Source organism: Heloderma suspectum, chromosome 12 (assembly GCF_057233095.1).
Source record: "Heloderma suspectum isolate Gila_16-S chromosome 12, 16-S_ref, whole genome shotgun sequence".
In the NCBI taxonomy this organism is placed as follows: Eukaryota; Metazoa; Chordata; class Lepidosauria; order Squamata; family Helodermatidae; genus Heloderma; species Heloderma suspectum.
This window is the reverse complement of record NC_139469.1, coordinates 23,334,622-23,354,538: the sequence shown is the minus strand read 5'-3', so window position 1 is coordinate 23,354,538 and position 19,917 is coordinate 23,334,622. Positions and strand designations below refer to the sequence as shown.

The following is a 19,917-nucleotide window of genomic DNA, read 5'->3' as shown; positions in this document are numbered from 1 at the left end:
ATGTTCTGGCTTAACAAGCTAAGAGATGAACTAGCGTTTTGACCACGTATGCATCCCCTTCATGCAAGCAACATAATAAAGCAGGAAGTCAACAATTTAACCATAGTTTCCTGTTTCATCAGAACTGGGAAACTATGGCTAACAGGTTCGGAGCAACGAAACCATGGCTTTCTGTTTCAGGTGACATGGGAAACAACAGTTAATAGAAGATTTCCTGGAGGAGGTTTTTGCTCCTCCCTCTGGCAGGAGGCAAAGGGGGTGCCTGAATGGCCAAAAGACCAAGATACCGTCATCCGAACTCTCCCAATAACTTGTTAACATTCAGTTTGTCAGTTGATCCTGGAACTTCCTCTCAACACATCTGTTGATTATTCATACTCTTCTGGGTAAAAAAACAGCTCAAACATGGGTGTCTGTCCAGCATCTTCCACAGTGGAGACTGGTGCAAAGAATCCTCCTTCTGAAATGTCTTCACACTTTTATTGTGTAATGATGTTATTATTTCCTGGGCTGGTTTCCTGTTTCTGATGTATGGAAAATAATGTTTATTGTTTCATTGTCTTTATATTGGGCAATATGCTCTCCAAACTGTTCTGCCTTACTAACTTGCACTTGTTTTGCCAGAGTTTGTGCTTCTTTGTCTTCATTGTTTGTACCTCTCCTAACCCATGCTATATATTCTATCTGAGCTTCTGTTCCAGTGGTTTTAAATTATTTCCTGAAGAGATTTGACCATTCCAACTCCCTCTTAAGTGATAGCATTGGGCTTCCTGGAAAACTTTTCACTTAAGCTGAATTTGATTTTCGTTGTTCCTAAATGTTTCACTGGCACTTACCTCACATCAGATCCTGGGCATTGCTTAGGGTTAAGCTGAGCGTCAGTGCAAGGCTAGGTGGCTCCATCCCTTGTATCTAGACATGTTTGTTTTTTGTTGCAACCTTAATGTACATTTGCCCAGTCAGTGTGAGGGTAGTTGGAATTTGCTGTTGCTACTAATCATAATCTCCTTTGACTTTCCTGGCATCTTTCTCAATATCACTTTTGGGGGCAGGGAAGGGTCAGGGAGGCAATGGTACTTTTCCTAGTACTATATTTTTGGACTTGCTATTTCTACCTACAGTGACTTTCTGAGGTAGTTTGTCCTTAAGTTCTTTAGTTTAGTCTGTTAGCCTGTCTGCTCCTTTTAACTTGTAGAGCAGCACCATCTCTGAACTTCCTTTCTGTCTGTTTTGATATGCCCACTAGATCTGTCTTTTAGTATTAAGCCCTCCAGCTCCCTCATATTGGGGTTGAGACTTCTGACATTAGTATATAATCACCTGTATATCATTCCCTCTCTAAATGTCCTTTTGTGCACATTTTCCTTGTGGCTCTTTGGTCTTTCCAAAATAGTTGTAATTCAGTAGAGTATTGGACTGGGAGTTGGGAGATCCGGGTTCTGGTCCCCACATGGCCATGGAAGCTCACTGGGTGACTTTGGGCCAGTCGCAGGCTCTCAGCCCAACCAACTTCACCGGGTTGTTGTTGTGAGGATAAAATGGAGGAAGAGGAGGATTATGTATTCTGCCTTGGGTTCCTTAAGGAGGAAAAAAGGTGGGATATAAACTAAATAAATAAATGCATTCTGTATGTATATTTGTCAAGTTCTACACTGTCCTTAAGAATCTGAAACATTATTCCATTTCTGAGGAATGAATAATTCTGAATGGGATGCTCCCTAGCTCCTGTCAGGTTTTGCTCCGAAATCTGCTTAAAATCTGCCCTGTGACCTTTTTGATATTAACCATCACTGGCTTGGTTGCATTGCTGTTCAAGTGGAGCCTGTCTCGACCTTCATACAGGCTCACCTCTCTCAAATGTTCCCCAATGCCTTCAACGTTTAAATCCTTTCTCCCAAACCCATGCCTCCTGCTGTGCCTGTCCTGCTGGCCTTGTGCATAGAACATGGAGCGGTTTTGTTTTTGTTTTGAAAATGCTACCTTAGCAGTCCTGGCAGGAGCTGCTCCAAACATCACAGCTGTCAGCCTCAACAGGAAGGTCATAACCAGCCCTCTGCTTCTTAAACCCATGCGTGTTTGTGTCATAGAATTCAGCCTTTCCTGGTACAGATTTGGGGGTCTTTTGAGAACAGTTGCAAGCATTGCCTGAGCAATATGCTATTCATCCTCAGCAGTCACTTCTAGCAGCTTGCTGTTTGAGGAGGCTTCTGGCAAGAGGGAATATGAGGAGCTGCCTTAGACTGAGTCAGATCAAGCTTTGTCCAGTGCAATAGCAGTGTTTCGCAGAGCTGCTTTTCTGTGAGGTGCAATTTACTTTCATTGCCAGAAGATGGCACGGTCTACTTTCTGCGGAGGAGGGATCCTTTTGCTTTGTCACAGTCGGCCTCCTAGGTGGAAAAGAAAGAGCTCCCTCCCTGTATGTAAGGCAGGCGGAAGGGTCATCTTGCAACACTCTCTCTTGTCCTTGGCCCAGGGGCAACTTGATTGAAAAGGAAAGTCAGGAGTGGGGAGGTTCTTTTCCTGGTCTCCACTGAGTACACAGCTAGTACTCATGTACAGGGGCATTGCAGCATGCTAGGTAACAGGAGGACAGATGAAGCAGATAAGTAACTGTCAATCTCTACATGGCAGCAGTTGGCTGATGGAGCATAGAAAGCTGGCTTGAACTGGCCTTTTCTCTTTAAATAAGTTGTTCTGTCAGCCTCTGAGGGGTTAGTTGCAGGTCTCAAGCACTCTGTTTTGACTGTATTCAGGTGAGGTTATTGCTGCCTCCCTGTTTAGTGGCCCTGGCTGTGTCAATCCCTGAAATAACAGAAGTAGAGTGCATTTTCTCTCCCCTCTCTTCCTCCCCCCCCCTTCTCCATGGTCTCATCAAAGCACATGCGCCCACCCCCAGTGTAGTTGTTTTGCTTCATGAAGCAGATGTTCAGGCTTTTGCACATTGCTTAGAAAGAAGCACGAAGCCATGGGTTCTCATGGGTGTGAGCCGCTTTTGCTCATAGGGTCTCAGGCCAGCTGTGGGAAGAGGTCAGAGTTCAGGATGATTTGCCTCAGGTTGCCAGGGTTTGTACACTTGTCAAACTGGAATGTGCTCTATTCCAAGGCATGCGGTATGTCTGCTCACCTCTAAACCAGGCCTGTCCCCTGTCGTTGAATGTTCAGGCAGGGAAGCCCTCTTCCTGTTTTAATTGCAGTCTCGAGGGCTTTGTCTGGAAGGGAATTGATATGCAGTGTGTTTTCTGCAGACATAACTTAGCCAGCCAGCCAGCCTTCCCACCAGCTAGTTGTGGGGAGGCATTAATTATTTTGACAATGGCCCTCGAAAACTGATTAACACGCAGGAATTTGGGAGGAGATGCGGGTTCATTCCCAACTCTGAAATTCACTTGGGCAGGTTGCCCATTGTCTGCTTCAGTTCCCCATCTGTGAAATGGGGAAAAAGAACTCTGCTCACTAATGGAGCTGTTTTTCACACAATGAAACACATGAGACTTGTAGGAATATAGTCATATAAACTGATCAAATGGAGAGCCTAGAGCAGCCTTCTCCAGCCAGCTGCCCTCCAGAAACTTGGGACTTCAACTTCTACCACCCCCAGCCAGCATGGCCAATGGTCAGGAATCCTGGGAGGTGTTGTCCAAAACATCTGGAGCATGCCAGGTTAGGGAAGACTAACAAAGCTCAGGGCTGTTACATCTCAGCCTTATACTTAGTGTAACATACTAACCTTGGCTTTTCCTTTTTTTAAAAAAAGCAAGTATCTAGTCCTCATAATTGGCAGGAACTGAATTGGGAAAACATTGAACTGTGCGAGCTTGTCCATAGAGGGAAACCAGACAGCTATTTGGGTGGTATGGTTCTAGGCATATCCACTGCGTTGGAAGCAGCACACGAGCCCAGACTTGTGCTTTTGAGCTGGTTGCTTGGTTCCCTATATGAACTGATAGAACACCCCAGAACTCTCTGTGACGGCACAGGGTGCAATTCATCATTTCTGGTGAAAGGGTGCATATGTGCAAAATCTGCTTTTTAAAAAACAAATGAAATATAATTTATTATTTTACCTTGTTGTTCTGTTTTAGAAATGATCCAGGTGGCTTAGAACATAAATCACTAATTAATAACAATAAAATAAATTGAGAACAAAGATTAAAAAAAAACCAGATAAAACAAATTCAAGCTAAAAATGCTAGGAAAACTTAGCGAGGCTCTGATATTGGAGAAAGAGCAGAACTATAGCTTTGAAGGTGGACCTCGTGAAGCATTTGTCCAGATGAATTGTGGGATGACTTGTTCAGTGATGCAGTTGGTGACCAGGAATGGGGTGAGGTGTGAGTTACACCAATCCCCCACGCTATTTTCAGTGGGGAAAATTACATGAAAATCAGTTTGGTGCAGCCATGCCCTAAAATGATGTGACTGGTTTGGCACATATGGTCATGGATCATCTCTTCTGAATCTGTACCTTTTCTCTCCTTCCCCCTTCCATTCCACAGTGTTCAGCCTGCAAGACCTCTGCTGCCGTGCCATTGTTTCCTGCACGCCCGTCCACCTTATAGACAAGCTGCCCCTTCCCGTCACCATCAAGAGCCACTTAAAGTCCTTCTCCATGGCCAATGGCATGAATGCGGTGATGATGCATGGCCGCTCATACTCCTTGGCCAGCAGTGGAGGCAGCGGCGGCAGCAAAGGCAACAGCCTGAAGCGCTCCAAGTCGATCCGTCCGCCACAGAGCCCACCACAGAACTGCTCACGGAACAACTGCAAGATCTCTTAGCAAGGCAGTGCTGGGGCATTGTCTCCTCCAGTCACACACACCTGCACCTGCTCACCGATGTACAGATGTTTACACGCACGTAACCCATTCCTCTTGTCACTCTGATGGCGTTGCCTACAGGATTGGCAAAGGGCTTGTGGACCAGCATTAGGCTGGCAGGATCCCACATGGCGAGGGCAAGGTGGTGCCAAGCCAACCATCCCAGAAGGCAGTACATCTTTCCCCTTGCTCTACTCTGGAGGGATGACTTCGTGGCTGCCTCAAGGAAATTACTCTTCCTCATACTTGTGGCGGGCAGATGGGACTCTGTGCTGCAACTTTAACCCTTGGGATCCCAAGAAGGATTGCAGGTGCTACAGTGAACATTGACTCTTAAGATAAAAAACAAAAGAATAGGGGCCAGGATTTGGTTGATTCAGCCGAGGTGGAGTTCTGCCTTTACCTGACAAATCTATGGTTGGCTGGGGATCCTTAGGAAGCAGGCCGCTCGACATTTTCACTTATTTATAAAGGAGTTATCTCACTACTTTTTAAAGTTCTCCCCCAACCCAACCCACCCACTCTCTCTCTCTCTCTCTCTCTCTCTCTCTCTTTTTTAAGGCAAGGCCATCAGTGGAAAAATGTTATGTCGCCTTGTAAATAGAACCACTGAACCTTGAATCCTGGGGCTAACTGAAGTAGGAGGGTGGTTGGTGGGTCAAGGGGCAAAATGATCAAACACTCTGAGAATTGTGTAAGAGGCACAGGGTTGCTCTTGAGATTTTTTAAAAATTCTGTTTGTGAAAGGAGGGAGGAATTTTAGTTTCTTTTTGTCTTTCGAATCTAAGTTTTCCAGATATTCCTAGTAACAAGTGCATGGCTCAAATGGACAACAAGGCAGGGTTTTGAATGGCATTTCTGTCTTGTGCGAGTAGGAGTTCTGGCCACATCTGGAACTGGTTAATGACTGATCAAGGAGTTGCACTGGAGCCATTCCTGCCTCCAGGAGCCCTAAGACAAAAGATTTGGCTATACCAAATCTCAAAAGATCATGGCTGGGAGGGAAACAGATAACACCATCAGAAAATGCTGCTCTTTTATGGCTTGACACAATTACTGGGTTGCAGGAGACTTGGGGAGATCTGGGACTCCTGAACTAAACTTCTCCTGCAGCATGTTTTCTGGCTGGACAGAAGTATTTGCATGCTATGGCACTGTCACTTGGTATTCAGCAGCTTGCTTTGTGGTTTTTGTGGTCTTATGGTATCGCTAAGCAGTGCCATTTATACAGCTTCTCTGAGCTGCAGAGCAGATCAAGGAGCCTAAGTAGAAATTCTGGGCACATCTACTTTTTCTTATTTCTTATTTATCCTTCCTCACTTTTCAAGAATCAGCATAAGTCACCCAGCATTGTTCAAGGAAGTTCCTACAAAGTGATGAAAGAGCCTCTCTTCATAGCATATGTAGGAGTAAGATTCTAGAGTGTGTGAGGAGGGGAAATACTGGGAAATGGATTAGATCAGGCCACCAAACCCTAGAACTGAGATGGCCTAAATACTGTTGTAAACCAGAACTTTGCTGGGTGTCGAACTGAGCCTCTTTCTGTGCCCCTGTCAGTCCATTTGGATATTTAATTTCCTCAGGCCTAGTAGCAGCTTCTGTGGTTTTTCCCCCTTTGTGTACAATCTGCTCTTTCTTTGCCTGAACTCTGGAGTTGCCTCTGTGGCTGTTCGTAGGCATTGGACAGGTGATTTAGTTTTCACTGGGATTGCAAGTAGCATGTTTGCAGGTTTGTGTCTGCAAACCTTGGTGGGCAATAATGCCTTCCAGTCCATGTTAGCGTGAGTTAGAGAAGTAGCTTGATAGCAAATGAAGCAAAAGCAGATGGAGGGCCAGAGTTCAGTCACCTATCAGGTTAGTGATACAGCCTGCAAATGGCATTGTGGAGTCTCTGAATTGTTCACCCATGCCACCACCCATTTTCTCCCCTTGGACCAGGTGAATGCCTCCTCCTAGGTGGCTTCCCACAACAGCAGCCGCTTCCCTGGCTAGGATTGACCGCCCACCGCACTGCAACTTGGAATGGGTTGTATGACGCTGGTAGATGCTCGCAGCACAGCTGACCACCCATTTTGTTCAGGAACTTTTGACAGGAGCCTGGCTGGCACAGCCGCCACTTATTGACTGTTCCGAGATCGCTTGGCACGAAGGGTGAGCCCAGCCCTGCTGTTGGCACAAGCTCAAACAGGGTGGTGGGGACAGGTCAAGGGCAGGGGAAAGCCTTTAGCGGCATCTCATCAGGCTGTGAACAAAGCCAGAGCCAAATCCAGGGCAGGAGCATGGAAGCTTGGAGATTTACTGGGCATGTCCGCACAGCCATGGCCACCTGTTGCCGCTTGCTCAAAATGGAGTGGGAGACAATCACTGACTCAACAGCCTGGCATTCTGGAGATGTGCAGTGAACAGGTGATCTCAGAGGCAGGCTGGTCAGCCATCTTTCCACCCTTGGTTTTAAAATAGCCACTTCCCAAAACAGCTATAGAATGTGCATTGTTTTTTTTCTGAGGAATTACAGGGAGTCCCCACCCCCCTTCACTTGACAAGCTGTAAATCCTCCCTATTGTTTCTCCAGCATCTGATAAAGCGTGTACGTAGTTTGCAAGAGGTGGCCATGAGGATTTTCTTATTGGAGAGCAGAAGATGCTGCACATTGAGAAATAATTTTCTATTACCTGCCCTTGTTCTCTCCTCTCCCTTCTCCTTAGTTGTACATGTACAGCCTCACCTAAATGCCTGTCTTAATTTTCTTTCTTGGTTTTTAATCATGGCAAATTCTTTGGAACGAGATTCTCTAGAATGTCTGCCAATCAAAGCTGAACTTGTACCTTATTTTATTTTATTAATGTTCAACTCAAAAGAATGTGATCTGATATCAAACACTAGAAACTAGCTGCTGTCAAACACTTGTACCATTCCTCTGTTTTTAATTCCTTTGTACAGTTAATGTTGTTAAACTGATGGTTTTTATATAAATTAAAAAAAATCTTGTTTTAAAACCATTCTGTGGGCTGTGGAAGTTGTCTGTGACAAGCAAGCTCTTTAAGGGGATGTTGCTGAAGGACAGTAGGAGGGCAGAGGAGAAGGGGCAAAAGCTTGGCAGAGTGGATTTAAGGGGATTAGGGTGGCTTGTGGTGATGGGATATTCCCAGGAGGGAGTGGTTGAAAGCACTTTGCTAACTGTCTCATTTGAAATGAACAGGCGTTTGGCCCTGGACCGAAGCCTCCGATCAAAGCGGAATGCTTTCTTCACACTTGCATGAACTGAGAAACTTCATCCTGTGCCAAGCAAACCAGTGTTTGCACATCAGCCCATGGATCTCTTCTGGGCTTTTTACCACAGTTATTTAAACATTTTAGAAAATAACCCATTAACAATGAAAAACGAATTTCCCTCCATACAGTGTGTGTTGCTATGCAGGTCCACAACACATATATGGCAGTAACTGCTCCTTGTGGCCAAAATGTATTTGAAAAGTCTTGCTTCTTAAAGGGACATTAAAGTTATATCCTGCCTTTCTTCCCTCATGAAATGCCAAGGTGGCTTCCCATGTTGCTTCTCATTCAGGCATTAACCAGACCCAGACTTGATTAGCTCCCACAAAGTTGCTGCACCACAGACCTTGAGACAATACTCTGCTACTCATCAATAATGTATCTCTTCAATTAGTACAGTACCTTCAAACTAAGAGATGTCAAGTCTTCTCCAACATGTTAAACCAATGTTTCTTTTTTTTAATTCTTACCATTGTGCCTTTCTATCAGTGGGGAGAGATTGTGGCAAGGGGGTTACACAGAGCAGGGTAAGACAGTGCATGCATTTCAACTTTCCAAATTTAAGTTTGAACATCCTTCCACCATTCCTGCCTGTTCAGCATCTGCTGATTTGAAGCATGGTTGCAGGCTTTGAGCAAAGTTTACAACCCTTGCTCGCCCAGGGGGAAGAAGGAGAAACCAATTTCAATATGTCTAGCAAAGTGGCTAACATGGAGCCCCTTGTTTGAATCTCACCTCTGCCAGGAATACCCAGGGTAGGCTAAAGCAAGTTACTCTCCTTAGCCCCACCCCATCTGCAGCATGAGCAAGAATGGCAACCTGTGATAAACAGTTGCTATAACCCTTGCCACAGGATCCTGTATGTGAAATGTATTGAATACATGAAAGCGCTATATAAGTGCTACGTAGCGTTTGTTGTTTTCCTTGTAACTTGACATTTCAATAAGTGGCTAGGTTGTCTAAAGTAAGAATGTCTCAGATCTTCAGAAATCAGTCTTACATGCTATTCCCCTTTCCTAATTTCCAGTATTGGTTATTATAACAGCCATCAGAAAACTGCCTTGTTCACACATAACACTAACCTATGGTTTAACATTATATGCACAAGCCAGGGACTTCCATGCTCCCTCCGCCTCTAACGCAACCATGTGGAGGAGACTGGAAGCTTTTGCTTCAGTTTTTAGGCTAAGCAGTGTTCCTTGTTACATCCAAACTTGGTTAGTTTAAACAGCAGTCAGTGAGCAAGCTGGGATCATAAACCACAATTCGATTTTAGCGTGTTTCAACTAACTATAGTCCAAATATCACATATGAAATTTAAAAAATGAGCAAAGGCTTTTTGGGAGAGTCCTTTCACATCCTCCTTATAGGTAGAGAATAAGCGATTTCTCACTATCTGATCTTTTTGCTCATTCTTCCCGTAAGCTGAGACCAGAAGAGATCAAAGTAGAGGCACTGTGGCCATTCTGTTGATTCTCAATCTCTGTTCCAAACGAGCAAGCTGCCCTTCATCGGCTAGGTAGCAAGTAGTGGGAAAGGACAAAGGAACCCTAGATGGTCGCTACATCATAGAGATACCCCCCTCCCACATATGTGATCTTTAAAAAAGAAAAACAAAAAATGGGGAAGAATAAGCAAACAAGTGCATTAATGCACCCCTCACTGCTTCAGGAAGTGCCCAGTACACCCTCACCCCAAGGAGCCCAATCAAAGGAGTTGGTGTGATTTCAGGTGCGATTAAGAAACAAACAGTGGGAGCAGCTGACACTCTCTTGTCCAGTACGTTCTGTTTCTATGCAGATGTCCTTTGTATGTAAGGGGGTGTGGGTAGAAATCTGAGGCCAAACTTAACTGCTGCACTACTTCATAGCTACTTTCTCCTTCAAAAGCTCCTTGGTGCAGCTACCAAGAATAGTTTTCCCCCGTGTTGTAGCGGTAGACTTCAGACAAATCTAATATGCCTTTTTGCATCAATCCTGTCCTTTGCACAGCTCATTTTAAGGAAGAGGAATTTGTTAACTGACCTAGAATTATTCTTAACAAGCGAAAATATCATGATCCGTTGCCCATAAGACTGCTCCTATTTAGTAATCCGTTACCATTTTTTTCTGAAATAACTCAAGGATCAAGAAGAGGGATCCCCACTGATTGTAGTTTTTGTCTGCTTCCAGCTGTTCTATAAACAAACCAGCATGTGTATACTGTAGTACTTAAAGTTAATGGGCTTGAAAAATGAAAAGTAATCCTGCCACTTCTATGTAGAAGCTGTAACTCAGTAGTAAGATGTTTCAAAAGCTTACACCGGGGATGGGGGCTGTGTGGCCTTCCAGATACTGGACTGCATCCACTATCATCCCTCATGACTGGTTATGTTGGTTAGGGCTGGTAGGAGTTTACAGTACAGCAACCTCTGGAGGACCCCATGGTCCCTACCCCTGACCTAGGCAATGAAGAGAAATTGGGTAAGCTCTGTTTTACAGCGTAATTACTGTCATCAAACTATCCATGGCTAGAGTTAATTCATTATCATAATTAGCTATATAAAGGGAGAAGTGGCTGCATTTCTGTCTGTCCATTCACGGTGTCCATTAGAAAAGCCTTCCTACTTATCGATTTGATCTGCTAGTTTTGAAATTAATTGCCCCTGCCTTTTCAAATGTGCTTTTTTAAAAAAGATGCTTCTAAAAGCCCTTGCTGATTTTTCTCATGTGCACTTGCCTGCATATCTGCTGACTGCAATTCACTGCTAAGTTGACTTATGGCTGTCACGCAGGGCCGGCCCTACCATTAGGCAGAGGCGGCTACCTCACACAGCACATGCTGGGTGGCAGGGAGGAGTAGCAAGGGCTTGGGCAACGCTGCTTTTGCCCTATGGGCTGCCCTGTACCCCATAAACTAATCTGCTGCCCTTTGGTGCAGCGGAGGATCTTGTCCCATCACCAGCATTGAAGCTGGTCAATTTCTGTGCATTTTGTTCTTTACCACCAACAGCAAAATGTTTTAGTCCTTCGCTGCAATGATCTGTATCATCTAAGCTAGGGGAAGTCTAGATGTATGTATAAATGGGGTCCACTCTGTGTTGTAGAAAGTGCACTCACCATGTCGTTGTCACACATACTTCTTGAGCTTGATGGATGGGATAACTTTTACTAGTCTGAAGCAAAAGGGTCTGTAAAGAGTGTGGATGACCTGGGTGCCTGTGGCATCATGAAACACCCTCTCCCCAGAGCAGTTTTTCAGCTGAAAAATGTGGTTGTTTTTTAAAGCAAGTTCTGTATAATGGGGGTTGGGGGGACACAGTGAAGCAAATCCAGACTGATCCCCCAGGGTCAAAAATGACCAGACCCCTGTTTTTAATAAGTAAATATTTTAAACATGAACTTTCATGCTATGTTTATTATTTTGTATTTATGCAACATCTACATATATTATGCTTTGCAAGAATAAGAGGACAGGTGCCTGCCCCAAGGGGCTTACAATCTGAAAACAGCTATAAGGGAAACAATAAGGGCAAATGGGGAAAGTATGCATTTATTTCTATAGGTTTTTATGCACCTATAGTTTGCCTGCGTTCATAGTGTTTATATTAATCCTTGTTGAAGAAAGGCAAAAATTCCTTTCCAGAATATAATAGCAAGAAATGTTGGCTACAGACGAAAATGGTTCAACCTTGTCTTTCCTTGCTGTTTCAGTCACCTAAATAGAAAAGGCTCTTTAATTTACTACAACCCCACTCCCCCTCAAAAAACAACCTATAATCCAATGAGATAATTTTCTCTTGTTTTCCCAGAAAGCAAATTTATGAAGACACAAATTCCCTTCAGCCTTAGCAATCACAGTTACAATAGCACAATGAGAGAGAAATCGTCTGCCTGGGATTCTGACTGAAAAGCTGCAATAGTAGAAGGGGATCTCCAGTGAAAAGGATCAGGTCTCGGGAGATGGGAAACACCTCTGCCCGAGACCCTGGAGAGCCACCGCCCATCAGAAGAGACAATCCCAGGCTAGGTGGGTAAACCGTCTGACCTAGTATAAGGCAGCTTCCAAGGAGAAGATGACACAAGCCAGCTGCTTTTGGCAAGAGCTCCGTGTATACTGCAAAATCTAATTTTATTTATTTATTTTATTGCATTTATATCCTGTTTTTTTTCCTCTTGCAAGGTACCCAAAGCAGCTTGCATTATCCTCCTCCTCACTACTTTATCCTCACAACAACCCTGTGAGGTAGGTTGGGCTGAGAGTCTGTGACTGGCCCAAAGTCACCCAGTAAGCTTCCATGGCTGAGTGGCGACCAGAACCTGGATCTCCCAGCTCCCAGTCCAACGCTCTTGCCACTACAACATGCTGGCTCTACAATTGTGCATTTTTGAACTGGGCAGTCCCAAAGGCAATTTGGGATGATGGTACAGCATTATGTATAATAATACTGGCCTCTCCTTCGCTCAGCCTTCCCCAGCCTGGTGCTCTCTAGATGTGTTGGACTACAGCTCCCATCTACCCCAGCCAGCAAGGTCAGTGGTCAGGGATGATCAGAATGGAAGCCCCAAGATATCTGGAGGGAGCCAGGCTGGAGAAGGGTGCCCTTGCCTGTTGCAGCTGCTTTCTCCTCCTCTGAGGAGGACAAGCACCATGGGTCAAAGGATCATGGCAGAGGTCACCAAAGCGCCCCCGGATTAAACCCCAGAGGCAAATTGCTTCCTGCGTTCGGTGGGCCTCTTTCTTTTCTTTTGCGCGGTCTGTTGCTGTTAGACATAAAGGTTGCTGTCAGCTCCCTTGATCCTGCATTCTTTTGATCTCTGTGGCATGGGAGGGAGGCATCTGAAGATTATATGTGAACCACACGGGGTAGGGATGGGGTGCACCACTATTTTGTTCGGAGGCATTGCTCTGGACATCGTTTCTGTGTTTATGAAGTCTTTTAAGTCAGGGAGCAGACCACAGGGGAGGTTTTGATGGATTGGGGAGAAGGATGGAGCTTAATGTGAGCTCTGTGTGTGTGTGTGTGTGTGTGTGTGTGTGTGTGTGTGTGTGTGTATATATATAAATAAAATATAAATACACACACACAGGGGCATGCCAAGTTCTCCCCAGAACCCCCTTTCTCTCCCATTATCAGACCTTTCCAATGACGCAGATGCCCCTTGAACATGTTCAGAGTACCTCGTATCCCTGACTTAGCTCAACTGGTCCTGCACATAAGGAATTAGAGAAAAGGTCTTGGAGGTCAGATGTGGCTGTGAGGTGGCCGGGAGCTGCTGTGGCTTGTTTAAGAATAAAATAAATGACACCCTCAAGAGGACATAAGAAGGAAGATGTACAGGAGTTTTATATCACCGTGTAATCCGCATGTCTGTAAAATAAAATATTTCCCGTTTGCAAGCTGTACAGGGGAGTTGCTCTGTTCTGGTTCCATTCTACACACCCTCCATTTTCAAGATAAAAATGTAGCCTTTTGTGAAATAAATGCATAAATAAGTAGAACAAATGTTCTTCCACAAAAGAGCGTGAGCTGTTTGACTTTATCCCATAGCAAAATCCCAGCTCTTTCCTCCACAAAGTCCTTGTCAATACCACATAAGGGCCAGAATATATATATATATGTATATATATATTCATATTTTCATTCAGCAAAATGAGGTGGTAGAATTCTGAATAGGGTGGCTACTTAGAGATCACCAAAAAAGAGGACAAAAGTGGACACTGATTTGCATAACCTTTGTACATGCAAATTTAGAAATAATCACTGTACTTTAAACAGGAACAGAATGCAGCTCACCTTTGTGGAGAAGGCTGACCAGGTGACCCGTGTGCCTGTGGCTCAGCGTGCTGCCCAGTTGCTGGCTGTGGATGGGCAACTTCAAGGCCCGGCTCTTCTTTCTGATGGGTCTTTGGCTTTTAACCAGGCTTGGTTCTTCAAACAGAGGACACCTTCAATTAGAAGATTGTCTTCTGTCATGGTACTTGGAATATCGTGTAGAGTTGTGGCCCCTATACCTAAAAAAGGATATTACAGAGTTGGAAAAAGTACCAAAAAGGGCAACTAAAAGATCAAGGGGCTGGAGCAACTCCCCTATGTGGGAAGGTTACAATGTCTGGGACTATTTAGCTTAGGAAAAAGGCGAGTAAGGGGAGACATGGTAGAGGTCTACAAAATTATGCCTGGTGTGGAGAAAGTGGATAGGGAGACATTTTTCTCCCTCTTTCGTAATACTAGAACCCAATGGGGTCATCTCATGAAGCTGATTGTTGGGAGATTCAGGACAGATAAAAGGAAGGACGTCTTCACACAGCGCATAGTCAAACTATGGAATTTGCCACTGCAGGATGGAGTGATGGCCACCAATTTGGATGGCTTTAAAAGCGGGGTTGGACAAATTCCTGGAGGAAAAGTCTATCAATAGCTACTAGTCTTGATGGCTACATGCTACCTCCAGGCAGCCTGCCTATATACCCCAGTTGCTGGGGAACATGGGCAGGAGGGTGAGGTTGCACTCGTGTCCTGCTTGTGGGTTTCTTGATTGACAGCTGGTTGACCACTGTGTGAACAGAATGCTGGACTGGATGGAGCTTGGTCTGATCCAGCATGGCTCTTCTTATGTTCTTATGCCAGCTCTCCATAGTAGAGGACTGTCCTCTGTAAAGTTGAACAGCTAGCCACCCTAGTAACTGCCTGGGCTCCCATGCTCAGGGGGTGCCAGACACAGGCTATCTGTGCAACTGTCTACTCACCTGCTGGAACAGTAAAAAGTGACAAAACAGTTCATCTCTGTAACAGTTTGCAACACTGATCTGGATGGGCAACATTGCATTAATGTAGAGTGTGTGTGTGTGTGCGCGCGCGCGCGCGCGAGCACGCATGCCAATTTGCAGGGAAATTTACACCATCAATGCCCTCTCAAATGTGTGTTTAAGTGATTGTGATGAGATCCATATGTGCAAATCTTTTATCTTATATGCCAGGGATATGCCTGCAAATCGTGCATCAGTGTCAAGAAATGGGCTGTAAATGCAAATACAGAAAGAAGGCACGGAAGAAGCTGAACCAGTGGAGGTGGGTGCTGAAGACATTCTCGCCTGGAGCATCGCTTGGTCTAGGGCCAGCCTGTGTGCTGTGACTGTACAAGCACAGAATGTAGTGTTGGGTGCCAGATGCAGCTCCTAGAGGATCTCTGCTCTTGCTGTATTAAGAAGTAGCTCTTATTACCCGCATGCTTGCATCTTCGTGAGCGAGAGCAATTTGTGGTGAAATCTCACCATTGGCCATGCTGACTAGGGCTGATGGAAGTTGTAAGCCAAAACATCTGGAGGGCCACAAGTTGCCCACCTGGGTTAGGGGATGGGGCTTCAGGGACCTCCAGCTCCTCCCCCATGACTGCCAGAAGCAGAATATATTATGCAAAATGTTGTTGTTCAGTCGTTCAGTCGTGTCCGACTCTTCGTGACCCCATGGACCATAGCACGCCAGGCCTTCCTGTCCTGCACTCTCTCCCGGAGCGTGCTCAAGTTCATATTCATTGCATTGGTGATCCTATCTAGCCATCTCATCCTCTGCCATCCCCTTCTCCTTTTGCCTTCAGTCTTTCCCAGCATCAGGGTCTTTTCCAGAGAGTTTTCTCTTCGCATTAGGTGGCCAAAATATTTGAGCTTCAGCTTCAGGATCTGTCCTTCCAATGAGCACTCAGGGTTGATTTCCTTTAGGATGGACTGATTGGACCTCCTTGCAGTCCAGGGGACTCGTAAGAGTCTTCTCCAGCACCACAGTTCGAAAGCATCAATTCTTCGGTGCTCAGCCTTCCTTATAGTCCAGCTCTCACAGCCATACATTACTACTGGGAAAACCATAGCTTTGATTAGACGGACCTTTGTCGGTAAGGTGATGTCTCTGCTTCTTACTATGCTGTCTAGGTTTGCCATTGCTTTCCTCCCAAGGAGCAAGCGTCTTTTAATTTCATGGCTACAGTCACCGTCTGCGGTGATCTTGGAGCCCAAGAAAGTCAAATCTGTCACTGCTTCCATTTCTTCCCCTTCTATATGCCAGGAAGTGATGGGGCCAGATGCCATGATCTTAGTTTTTTTAATGTTGAGTTTCAAACCAGCTTTTGCACTCTCCTCTTTCACCCTCAACAAGAGGCTCTTTAGATCCTCTTCGCTTTCTGCCATTAGGGTGGTATCGTCTGCATATCGGAGGTTGTTGATAATTCTCCCAGCAATCTTAATTCCGACCTCTGATTCATCCAACCCGGCATTTCTCATGATGTACTCTGCATATAAGTTAAATAAGCAGGGTGACAATATGCAGCCTTGTCGTACTCCTTTCCCAATTTTGAACCACTCGGTTGTTCCGTGTCTGGTTCTTACTGTTGCTTCTTGACCCTCATACAGGTTTCTCAGGAGACAGGTAAGGTGGTCTGGTACTCCCATCACTTTCAGAATTTGCCACAGTTTGTTGTGATCCACACAATCAAAGGCTTTAGCGTAGTCAATGAAGCAGAAATAGACGTTTTTCTGGAAATCTCTTGCTTTCTCCATGATGCAGCAAATGTTGGCGATTTGATCTCTAGTTCCTCTGCCTCTTCGAAACCCAGCTTGTACTTCCGGTAGTTCTCGGTTCGCATACTGCTGAAGCCTAGCTTGTAGGATTTTGAGCATCGCCTTGCTGGCATGTGAAATGAGAGCAATTGTGTGGTAGTTTGAACACTCTTTGGCATTGCCCTTCTTTGGAACTGGAATATAAACTGACCTTTTCCAGTCTTGTGGCCACTGTTGAGTGTTCCAAATTTGTTGGCATATTGAATGCAGCACTTTAACAGCATCATCTTTTAGGATTTTAAATAGCTCAGCTGGAATACTGTCATCTCCACTAGCTTTGTTGTTACTAATGCTTCCTAAGGCCCACTTGACTTCACTCTCTAGGATGTCCGGCTCAAGTTCAGTGACCGCACTATCATGGCTATCAGGGACATTCAGATCTTCCCTGTATAGTTCTTCTGTGTATTCTTTCCACCTCTTCTTAATCTCATCTGCTTCTGTTAGGTCCCTGCCTTCTTTGTCCTTTATCATGCCCGTCTTTGCACAAAACGTTCCCTTGAGATCTCCAATTTTCTTGAAGAGATCTCTAGTCTTTCCCATTCTGTTGTTTTCCTCGATTTCTTTGCATTGTTCATTGAAGAAGGCCTTCTTGTCTCTCCTTGCTATTCTCTGGAACTCTGCATTCAGTTGGATATATCTTCCCCTTTCTCCCTTGCTTTTCGCTTCCCTTCTTTCCTCAGCTACTTGTAAAGCCTCATCAGACAGCCACTTGGCTTTCTTGCATTTCTTTTTCTTTGGGATGGATTGAGTTGCTGCCTCCTGAACAATGTTACGGACCTCCGTCCATAGTTCCTCAGGCACTCTGTCTATCAGGTCTAATCCCTGAAATCTATTCCTCACCTCCACTGTATATTCATAAGGGATATGATTTAGGTCATACCTGAATGGTTTAGTGGTTTTCCTTACGTTCTTCAATTTAAGCTGAAATTTTGCAACAAGAAGCTCATGATCTGGGCCACAGTCAGCTCCAGGTCTTGTTTTGACTGACTGTATAGAGCTTCTCCATCTTTGGCTGCAAAGGACATAATCAATCTGATTTCGATATTGACCATCTGGTGATGTCCATGTGTAGAGTCATCTCTTGTGCTGTTGGAAAAGAGTGTTTGCTATGATCAGCGTGTTCTCTTGGCAAAACTCTATTAGCTTTTGTCCTGCTTCATTTTGTACACCAAGGCCATGCCTGCCTGTTATCCCAGTGATTTCTTGACTTCCTACTTTAGCATTGCAATCCCCTATGATGAAGAGGACATCTTTTTTTGGTGTTAGTTCTAGAAGGTGTTGTAGGTCTTCACAGAACCGATCAACCTCAGCTTCTTCGGCATCAGTGGTTGGGGCATAGACTTGTATTACTGTGTTGTTGAATGGTTTGCCTTGGATTCGTACTGAGATCATTCTATCATTTTTAAGATTGTACCCCAGTACTGCTTTTCCCGCACTTTTGTTGACTATGAGTGCTACTTCATTTCTTCTAAGGGATTCTTGCCCACAATAGTAGATATAATGGTCACCTGAATTAAATTCGCCCATGCCTGTCCATTTGAGTTCACTGATTCCCCAGATGTCGATGTTCAATCTTGCCATCTCATGTTTGACCACCTCCAGCTTACCTTGATTCATTGATCTGACATTCCAGGTTCCTAAACAATATTGTTCTTTACAGCATCGGATTTTCTTTTCACCACCAGACACATCCACAGCTGAGTGTCCTTTCGGCTTTGGCCCAGCCGCTTCACTCTTTCTGGCGCTACTTGGAAATACCCTCTGCTCTTCCCCAGTAGTATATTGGACACCTTCCGACCTGAGGGTCTCATCTTCCGGCATCATATCTTTTAGCCTTGTGATATGTTCCATGGGGTTTTCTTGGCAAGAATACTGGAGTGGGTTGCCATTTCCTTCTCCAGTGGACCACATTTTGTCAGAACTCTCTGCCATGACCTGTCTGTCTTGGGTGACCCTGCATGGCATAGCTTATGGCTTCACTGAGTTACGCAAGCCCCTTCGCCACAACAAGGCAGTGATCCATGAAGGGGATTATGCAAAATAGTAAACCAAAAAAGCAAAATCAATGGGAGCATGCAAATAAAATGCACTTCTATATTTCGCTCAGGTCACAGAATCTGGTTTTTCCCAGGTTCAGAATTCTGAAAGGTTCTTTTGTCACAGAGTACACTCAGACCTGCTTCTTTAACATCTCTGCTGTAACCACACAGAATATATATAATATATAATATCTGTGCACACACAAGCATCCATCAGTTGTTTGTTGGCAGTGAAACTTTCTTGAACGATCCTGCAGTCTGGTCCATTCATGGGGGAGAGGGAAGCTGTGGTGTTTTCCATAAAGGCCCCTCTCAGAGCAGGACTCTTCTGAAACTTCGCTATTCTTTGGCTCTCCCTGGCAGAGATGTGACTTATGGATGGCATCAAGCCTGTGTATAGCCAGCTCTCTGGGACTTCCCTGATCCTCTAGCCTGAACACGATGCAGGTACAGTGAAGCTGTTTTGTTGGCTGATCACTCTTCCTAGCAACAGACAGCACACAATTCTCCGTGGGGATTTATTTTAGCTCTACCAACTGTTCTATGTAGTGCCTGGTGCTAGACTTTTTTTTTCTTTTTCCATCACAGCTCTTTAAAGGCTTAGCAGCAACCAACAACAGGCTTTCCCCAGCAGCTCTCCCCCCTGTCCTTAGTAGGTGATGCTGCCACCTTCCAGTGGGTCTAGAAGAGTTCAGCTGAAAAGAGGACTCCATCCCCTTTGCTGTCTTCCCCTGGGTGCCATCTCCTCCCTTATCCCATGCCTAATTGACAGTCTCTGCAGACTGGGGCCTCATCTATCACTCAGAGAACCAAGGGCCACTGGATACTGCACCTCCTCCCTCCCAGGAAGAGCATCATGGCAAGGAGGAGACCAACCTGGCCCCATTCATCCGCCAGAGAGGGAGCAACTGCAGGGAGCTTGTTTTGCCCTTCCCTGCCAGAAAGAACACTCCTAAGAACTGTGAAACTAGGAACTGGTGGTGCCAGAATTTTGCGTTTTTTCCCTCCTCCCTCCCAATCCCCTTCCCTTTTGTGTTGTGTATTTTAGATTGTAAGCCTGAGGGCAGGGACTGTCTCTTTAGTAATCATTAAACTGCTCTGGGAGCCTTTTTTGACTGAAGAGTGGGGTAAAAATATTGCAGATAAATAAATACTAACATAGGAAGCTGCTGTACACCAATTCAGACTAGCTAGCCCAGG

General features: G+C 45.1%; 1 protein-coding gene across 7 annotated transcripts in view; it reads left to right on the top strand.

The window, feature by feature from the left end:
* The window catches only part of RAB40C (RAB40C, member RAS oncogene family), a 54,642-nt gene extending 40,689 nt beyond the window's left edge, over positions 1–13,953 (top strand). For 3 of the 7 annotated variants that reach the window (XM_084818767.1, XM_084818766.1, XM_084818768.1), the window contains one exon: positions 4,497–13,953. In XM_084818767.1, the coding sequence (XP_084674893.1) occupies positions 4,497–4,777 (281 nt within the window). In that variant the 3' untranslated portion in view covers positions 4,778–13,953. The remainder of the gene's footprint in view (positions 1–4,496) is intronic. The other 4 variants (XM_084818764.1, XM_084818765.1, XM_084818763.1 and 1 more) reach the window with 2 other exon arrangements.
* Positions 13,954–19,917: the final 5,964 nt, after the last annotated feature.